Raw genomic sequence first — 9073 nt, forward strand, 5'->3', positions numbered from 1 at the left:
ATTAAGGAAATAAGATACAGCTTGAATACCCTTCTCTTTGCTGATAATAGTATACAATGTGCTTACATCAGCAGTACATAGGATACTTGAATTAGAGCATGCTAACTCATTTATTTTTCTTAAAACGTCGCCTGTATCTTTCAAATAGGCTTTTGTATTTAAAACCAATGGTTGTAAAAAATAATCAATTAGGGCCGATAAATTAGAAGTTAAACTGTTAGAACCTGATATAATTGGATGGCTGGGAGGGAGGAGGGGGTCCTTTTGGACTTTCGGTAAAACATATATAGTTGGAATAGAAGGTTCTTTTATATTCAGGAAATCATGTTCTTTTTCATATATTACACCATCTTTTAAAGCATTTGTTGTTAAATCCATCAGTGCATTACTGATCCTTTGCGTAGGATCTGACTTTAATTTTTTATAAGTATCGCCGGTTTTTAATTGTTTCATGATTTCTTCTATGTAATCCAATTTTTACATAAGGACCACCCCTCCACCCTTATCTGCCGGTTTGATAAAAATGTCTTTATCTTCCTTTAAAGATCTGACACCCTCAGACTCCTTTTTGGTCAAATTGCATTTAACTTTTTTCTTAAGTTTCAAATATTTTTCCATTTTCATCATTTATTATTTGCTGACATTTTTTTTTTCCTCTTTCATACATGGGATTGAAACTAGAATTGTTTTTAAATGTATCCCTACCTGATGGAGGTTTATTGTCGTTTTCTTTACCATCTTTTTCTTTATTTAAAAATAATTTTCAAAATAATTTTTTAAGAGTCAGTTTCCTTATAAATTTTTGGGTGTCTATATATATATATATATATATATATATATATTAAAAGGATCAACTTGACCAGTGGTAGGGATAAATTTAAAAACAATTCTAGTGTTATTTTGTATGTACCTTCTGATGTTACAAATAAAACTAACTAAATACAAACTTTATACTGTCCGCACATCTACTTCAGAACAATTTACCATATCAAAGATACATTTATATACAGTTTACATTATATTTGGTCATTAACAGATAAATACATATCATCTGTATATCTGTAACATTTCTTGTAGATCCCTTAAAAGTCAGGATGCCACCATGTCCATTTTGGATATTTCAATGATGACCGGCTTTGCGCCAGATATAAATGACCTAAATACGGTGAGTTCCAAGGTCAGGAAACTATGACAGCAAGTGACAGCATATATAGATAGGGATAACCAGCTCCGCCATCCTCTCACAAACTACTCTAATTTGTTTCTTTCAAAGGGGTATATTTACTAAGCTCCCGATTTTGACCGAGATGCCGTTTTTTCTTCAAAGTGTCATCTCGGTTAATCTCGGTCATTTACTAAACACTAATCACGGCAGTGATGAGGGCATTCGTAATTTTTTGCTAGTTCAGGTAAAAAATTACGAATGAATACACCATCGGTCAAATTACGCCTGTTTAGATATGAATCTCGGTCATTTACTAAGAAGTGCAAAGCAAAAAAACACAAAACACTGCCGTGAAAAATTACAACTCGTAAAAAAGTCCTAAAAAAAAACAGACCTGCTTTTTTTTTCCGTGATTTGAGATGCATGCAGGGATCCATGAGATCCGTGCATGTATATCAGTGGGAAGGGGTGGGAAAGTGCTTATTTTTGCCAAAAAAATTGCGTGGGGTCCCCCCTCCTAAGCATAACCAGCCTCGGGCTCTTTGAGCCGATCCTGGTTGCAGAAATATGGGGAAAAAAATGACAGGGGTTCCCCCATATTTAAGCAACCAGCATCGGGCTCTGCGCCTGGTCCTGGTCCCAAAAATACGGGGGACAAAAAGAGTAGGGGTCCCCCGTATTTTTAAAACCAGCACCGGGCTCCACTAGCTGGACAGATAATGCCACAGCCGGGGGTCACTTTTATACAGCGCCCTGCTGCCGTGGCATCAAAAATCCAACTAGTCACCCCTGGCCGGGGTACCCTGGGGGAGTGGGAACCCCTTCAATCAAGGGCCCCCCCCCCCCCCCAGCCACCCAAGGGCCAGGGGTGAAGCCCGAGGCTGTCCCCCCCCCATCCAATGGGCTGCGGATGGGAGGGCTGATAGCCTTTGTTGTAAAATAAAAGATATTGTTTTTAGTAGCAGTACTACAAGTCCCAGCAAGCCTCCCCCGCATGCTGGTACTTGGAGAACCACAAGTACCAGCATGCGGCGGAAAAACGGGCCCGCTGGTACCTGTAGTACTACCACTAAAAAAATACCCAAAAAAACACAAGACACACACACCGTGAAAGTATAATTTTATTACATACATACACACATACATACATACTTACCTTATGTTCTCACGCAGGTCGGTCCTCTTCTCCAGTAGAATCCAAGGGCTACCTGTTGAAGAAATTCTACTCACCAGATCCATGGGTCCAGGCTCCTCGGCAAATCCAGGGTTAATCCACGTACTTAAATAAAAAAAAAAAAAAACGGTGTCCCGACCACGAACTGAAAGGGGACCCATGTTTGCACATGGGTCACCTTCCCACGAATGCCAGAAACCCACTTTGATTTCTGTCTAAGTGGGTTTCTTCAGCCAATCAGGGAGTGCCACGTTGTAGCACTCTCCTGATCAGCTGTGTGCTGCTGTCCTCACTGACAGGCGGCACACGGCAGTGTTACAATGTAGCGCCTATGCGCTCCATTGTAACCAATGCTGGGAACTTTCTGCTCAGCGGTGACGTCACTTTAGGTCAACCGCAGGGCAGAAAGTTCCCATCATTGGTTACAATGTAGCGCATAGGCGCTACATTGTAACACTGCCGCGTGCTGCCTGTCAGTGAGGACAGCAGCACACAGCTGATCAGGAGAGTGCTACAACGTGGCACTCCCTGATTGGCTGAAGAAACCCACTTAGACAGAAGTCAAAGTGGGTTTCTGGCATTCGTGGGAAGGTGACCCATGTGCAAACATGGGTCCCCTTTCAGTTCGTGGTCGGGACACCGTTTTTTTTTATTTATTCAAGTACGTGGATTAACCCTGGATTTGCCGAGGAGCCTGGACCCATGGATCTGGTGAGTAGAATTTCTTCAACAGGTAGCCCTTGGATTCTACTGGAGAAGAGGACCGACCTGCGTGAGAACATAAGGTAAGTATGTATGTATGTGTGTATGTATGTAATAAAATTATACTTTCACGGTGTGTGTGTCTTGTGTTTTTTTGGGTATTTTTTTAGTGGTAGTACTACAGGTACCAGCGGGCCCGTTTTTCCGCCGCATGCTGGTACTTGTGGTTCTCCAAGTACCAGCATGCGGGGGAGGCTTGCTGGGACTTGTAGTACTGCTACTAAAAACAATATCTTTTCATTATCACAAATGGCTATCAGCCTCCCCATCCGCAGCCCATTGGATGGGGGGGGGACAGCCTCGGGCTTCACCCCTGGCCCTTGGGTGGCTGGGGGGGGGACCCCTTGATTGAAGGGGTCCCCACTCCCCCAGGGTACCCCGGCCAGGGGTGACTAGTTGGATTTTTGATGCCACGGCCGCAGGGCACTGTATAAAAGTGACCCCCGGCTGTGGCATTATCTGTCCAGCTAGTGGAGCCCGGTGCTGGTTTTAAAAATACGGGGGACCCCTACTCTTTTTGTCCCCCGTATTTTTGGAACCAGGACCAGGCGCAGAGCCCGATGCTGGTTGCTTAAATATGGGGGAACCCCTGTCAATTTTTCCCCCATATTTCTGCAACCAGGATCGGCTCAAAGAGCCCGAGGCTGGTTATGCTTAGGAGGGGGGACCCCACGCATTTTTTTGGGGGATTTTACATTGTTTAATTAAAAAAAAAAAAAATAAGAACCCCAGCACGGATCACACAGATCCGGCCGAGATTGATTGTAAAAAAAAAACGGCAGTGTTTTGCTAATCACTGCCGTAAAAATAGGTAAAAAAAAACGAATGACATCGACATCGGAAGCAAAGAAAAATACGAATACGACAGCTTAGTAAATCCATCGTAATCAATTCAAAAAGTTGCAGTTTTACACTGTCGATGTCATTCGTGATTGAACTTTGACCTATTTTCGGAAATTACGAATCTTAGTAAATATACCCCAAAGTGTCCAAATAGTTTAATAGCCATAATGACTGTGAGATTGATCATTTTATTACGTGGCGTGTAGGGTGTTATTTTTATCCCACCAGAAACCTCTGTGGATTGATGGCGGTATTAATGTCTAATTACTAGTATTTACTATAAGGTGGTTTTGATGTCTAAACATAATCCTCAGTGTGTTAGAAATGCCAACACACCCTGGCGGAATGTAGTTAATATACAGGCGGTCAGGAACCTGGCGCTTGGGATACCGACGCTGAAATCCCAACAGCCGAAATGCCAACAGCGCTCACCACAGCTATTCCCACTCATGGGTGTCCACGACACCCTTAGAGTGGGAATATATCCCGTGGTGAGCACAGCGAACCAACGAGCCCGCAAGGGAACTCATAGGGGGGATTCGATTGGTGTCTGTTTTTTCCTGTCTACCCAAATGACTTTTCAAACAATTGAATACCCCCATAGTGCTCACTCTGCTGCCAGCATACTGGCAGGTGGGATGCCGGTGTCGGGATATTGACACCCGGCATCCCGTCCGCTGGGATTTCATACCCAACCCACCCTGACGTGTTCTACAGTATATGGCGTGGTTTCCATCCAAACCACTGTGGATTAAATCATATTTGTTTAATGGTGCTCTTCTTTTTGTCATTAAAAACAGTATTCAATTGACATCCTTAGAACAGTCATCTTGCTACTTTCTATTTCACTTTGTGGGTTTGTGAAGCGTTTAAAGGTAGGAGAGAGAGCTGTAGAGAAGTGATTGCCGATTGTGATGAGTTTTTTTAAAAGTTGACAAGATTCTCAGATTTCTTTACATTTAGATATTCTAGTTGGCCATTAGTGTCACACCTGAGGGTTGGGTCTCTCTTGGATAGGTGTGGGGTGCTGAAGCAGGAGCTGAAGGTGTGTGGATGAAGTTGGGAGGTTTGATCCAGCTCTTGTGTATAGAGCAAAGGTAGATAGTGTGTACTGCTAGCAAGGACTAGGAGATATCAATGGATGGCCCGAAGGCGTGAATAGAGTCCCCTTAATTACCAGACTGGATCTGGAAGCTGGAGTAAACTTATAGTTGGGAATACACTGGACCGGACAGATTGGAGCTGCCGTAGAGATACACAGTATATGGGAGCACAGCACTGAGTAGTTTCTTCAGTAGAAGTGATGTTTTACTGGCCAACTGGTCTTGACAGGAAGTCCCCTTTATAGAGCACTGAGTTGCTTGGAAGCTGTTGTCAGCTGGTCTTAGAGCAGTATCCAGATTGGCTGTGGAGAGTCAGCTGACCGAATCCAACATGGCTGCGCCCATGTCTGGGTTTCGGAGGGAATTCTGGATTTCAGTTTGTGGGTCAGAATACTGAGAGGTAGTGGAGCTCTACAGAGAGACACACTTAGGATATTCACAGAATTCTGAGAGTGCTGTGCAGGGACAGCATGTTCAGAATTCTCTGACAGCTGAGAGAGATGAGCAAAGAGACCAGTTGTACAGGGATAACACTGCTAAACTCAGGATTCTGAAGATTGTTCACACAGCAGAACTCTCTCAGGTGGCTAATCAGAAGATTCAGCAGTTAGTAACACAGACTGAGGCTTGTATGCTGAGCAGACCTCTCAGATAATAAACTCATCTAAACAGGATACACTTGGAACTGTTGAGCTGGGCTAAACCCAGTGAGCAGGATAAACTGAACTGCAGGAGTAAAGGCAGAAGTAAGCCACAAGATATGAGGCATTAAGTCAGAATTGAGACAATTTGTAGGACTATCATCTCCCACTGCAAATTACCTGCATCTTATTGAACAGAAGACACTTATCAACATTGTTTTTTTTTTTCTTGTTCTGCTAATACATGTATGTAGGCTTACCATACTATCCCATTTAGTTTAAAGGGATAGTATGGTGAGCCTATTAATACGGAGTGATTTGTCTTTTGTATCACGTGTAATTCTGATTGTCCAAAATTGGTGATTTTTGTGGCACTTTCTAAATAAATAATAATAATGATGATATTAATAAAACACAAATTTTTTTACATCACAAAAAAAGTAAATGTCTAAAAAAAACAAATAATATTTATTTATTACAATTAGTTAATTATTCTGCAAGGTGGATATAGTATGTCTGATCTTATTAAAACCACAGTTTCATGCTGTTTGAGAATTAGACATGTAACCTACCTTACTAAAAATTCAATTTTCTGCTGATCTGTCTATTCATAATTTCCTCCAATGAGCAGTGTGACGCGTTTAGTTCTTTCTTCAGAGATAGTTATAGCTAAAGGAGAGGCCACCATAAAAATGGATAATTCATGTTAGGAATTGTTTTTTCCGTATGCCCATATATATCATTCTCTTTAACTACAGCTTAAAAACAGAGAGGACAAATACATCTCCAACTACGAGATCGACAAAGGAAAATTTGATAAAAACACATTAATTCTGTACCTTGATAAGGTGAGATAACTTTCATGAACAAAATACTGTTCACTGTATGTTTCAATTATTCTTGAAAGTGTTTCTCTAACCTTCTTTACTGCTCTATGTATAGGGATCATTAGGGACGGATTGGGATGGAAAACCAGACAGGAAATTTATGGAAGAAGCCCTAATGGGGGCAGGTCTGATGAGGGAGCAGGATCCCTCCTCATAAGGCCTGATTGTACACAATTGTGGCCTTCCTTGCATCGATTGGGAACTAAAAATTTTGTGTAGCCATGGCAACATCACTGGATGGCAGACTTGCTATACTCCAGAGATGGAATAACAGAATGAATAGGGGACAATACAGTGTAATTAGTGTGGTGGGCTGCCTTTCATGTGGGGTGGGGCCACATGACAACACACAAAACAGGCCCCACAGACACGTCAGCCTACCAGGAATCTTCCTGGTGAGCCTTATGGCCAATCCGCCACTGGGGATCATTAACTATTTACATGATGCAGCTACAATACTGTAATGTGGACATTTAGATATGGAGATGAAAATGTTTCATGATTATCATAGAACTAAGAAGAATTGGAATAACGTAGTGACTCATGGGGAAAGATGATCGATGGCATTCACTTGTAGGAGAAGTGTTCCTAATATTGTGATTATTGTAGTTTAACTATTTTTTTTACATTTATATAACTATGTAACCTGCGTTTTAGGTCTATATATAGTACTAATCACTTGTATATCATTACATCCTCAGATATCCTACAAAGCGGAGGATTGTATAACGTTTAATCTCCACCAGTACTTTGATGTTGGTCTCATCCAGCCTGCGTCTGTCACAGTGTATGACTATTACTCCCCAGGTAAGAGATTTACCTAACAACACTCTGTAACCCTGTTGTCTGACCACTCTCTGAGCAAGTACCACTGATTGCACACATTCAGCAGAACACTGTCACAGTTTTTAATTCTGTATCCCTTTTCAATGCCTCCCGCTTCATGTCTTTTATCTGTCTCCCACCTCCCTGCTTTTCCCTTCCCATAGGTACTTAAACCCACACATCCACTGCCCTATTGGTCACTTTTGTTGTAATAAATTCTGATTGGCTCACAACAGAGCCGTGGACAGTAGCTGATTAGTCAGAGCGACTTCTAAAAATACTGATATGCTCTTATGATATGACATAAGACACAATATTTAGCAGAAAGTAAAATACTATACCCACGTTGGAGTATCTCAGTCACGTCAAGCTTCTTGCGCCTTATGGCATAAAGAACCTAGATGTATAAGGAGGACACACCTGTATCACTATCTATGCTCAATTGATCTGCTTTAGCAACTGGTTTATCTCTGATGAACACGACCAGGCAAAAAAGAACCTGGCTTGAGTATTTTCATTTTCCTCTTGACAGAAAACCGCTGCACCAAATTCTACCATGTGGAAGAGAGGAGTAAGCTTCTGAGTACCATCTGCCAGGGAGAGGTGTGCCGCTGTGCTGCAGGTAACATACAAGGCAACAGTAATTTGTATATATAGGCAAGATGTGTTAATGATGCATTTACATTTTAAAAAAGTAAAAAAAATATGTTTATATGGAAAACCAGTTGAATATTTACTTGTTATACCCAAATACATTTGTATTTTCATTATTTTGATTTTGATTTTTGGGGAGCTGCCTATTTTGTCAGTCCTGGGACCCACATTTTCTGATGGAAGCCCTGTCAGACAGAGCTGGAGTGGAGCTGCTTCAGCCAGAGGGCCCCCTGAGAGAGGGGTGCCTGGTGGTACTCACCCCTTCTGCCCCCCCCTTAATCCAGCTCTGGCTGTGTAGAAACTCACCACTTACCTAATTTCCCTATATATTGTTTACATAAAGGATACAATGGACACTTTATAACAGGAAACTTCTTGAACAATAGTTTTGATAGCATCACTGGACACACGCTCAGGTGTTATATGAAGTTACTACAGTAGTAATGTGTTTCTTTACTGATATTATAATCTTCACTCATCCTACAGGTTCTCTTGCCTGAATACTGAAGACATGTGGACTGTGTATTGGCCAGATCACAGGGAATGTCAGAGGGCTGAGAATCAAGACCTCAGTGATGACTTACTTAACTTCCAGAAGAGTTGGAGATACGTGGCAGTGCCCAGTAACTCACTATAGTCTTTACATATTCAGTTGTATAAATGTACTGATTTTATAGAATAAAAAATGATGTCTCTTCTATTTTCTGTGTTCTTTATTAAAATAATCACCTATAGTCTATTGTATATGAAACACACTCTATGCAGAAAATGAAGGTTCAGGGAGGCCTTTTCTCTGGGTGGTCTTCAGTATGCCAAATGTCGGGATCCCAGCGCACAGTATACCGGCGCCGAAATCCCGACACCCGGCATACCGACAGCTATTCTCGCTCGTGGGGGTCCATAAAATAGTGTGGCGCGCGTAGCATGCCACCGTGCCCGCAGCATGGCGAGTGCAGCGAGCCCGCAAGGGGCTCCTTTGCGCTCACCACGCTGTTGGTATGCCGGCAGTCGGGCTCCCG

General features: G+C 42.2%; 1 protein-coding gene across 1 annotated transcript in view; it reads left to right on the forward strand.

The window, feature by feature from the left end:
* The window catches only part of LOC134936119 (A.superbus venom factor 1-like), a 147197-nt gene extending 138443 nt beyond the window's left edge, over positions 1-8754 (forward strand). The window contains exons 33-37 of the mRNA XM_063931028.1: positions 1078-1165; positions 6447-6536; positions 7277-7382; positions 7933-8022; positions 8541-8754. Coding sequence (XP_063787098.1) covers positions 1078-1165; positions 6447-6536; positions 7277-7382; positions 7933-8022; positions 8541-8554 — 388 coding nt within the window. The 3' untranslated portion in view covers positions 8555-8754. The remainder of the gene's footprint in view (positions 1-1077; positions 1166-6446; positions 6537-7276; positions 7383-7932; positions 8023-8540) is intronic.
* Positions 8755-9073: the final 319 nt, after the last annotated feature.

The sequence above is a fragment of the Pseudophryne corroboree genome, chromosome 6 (assembly GCF_028390025.1).
Source record: "Pseudophryne corroboree isolate aPseCor3 chromosome 6, aPseCor3.hap2, whole genome shotgun sequence".
Lineage (NCBI taxonomy): Eukaryota > Metazoa > Chordata > Amphibia > Anura > Myobatrachidae > Pseudophryne > Pseudophryne corroboree.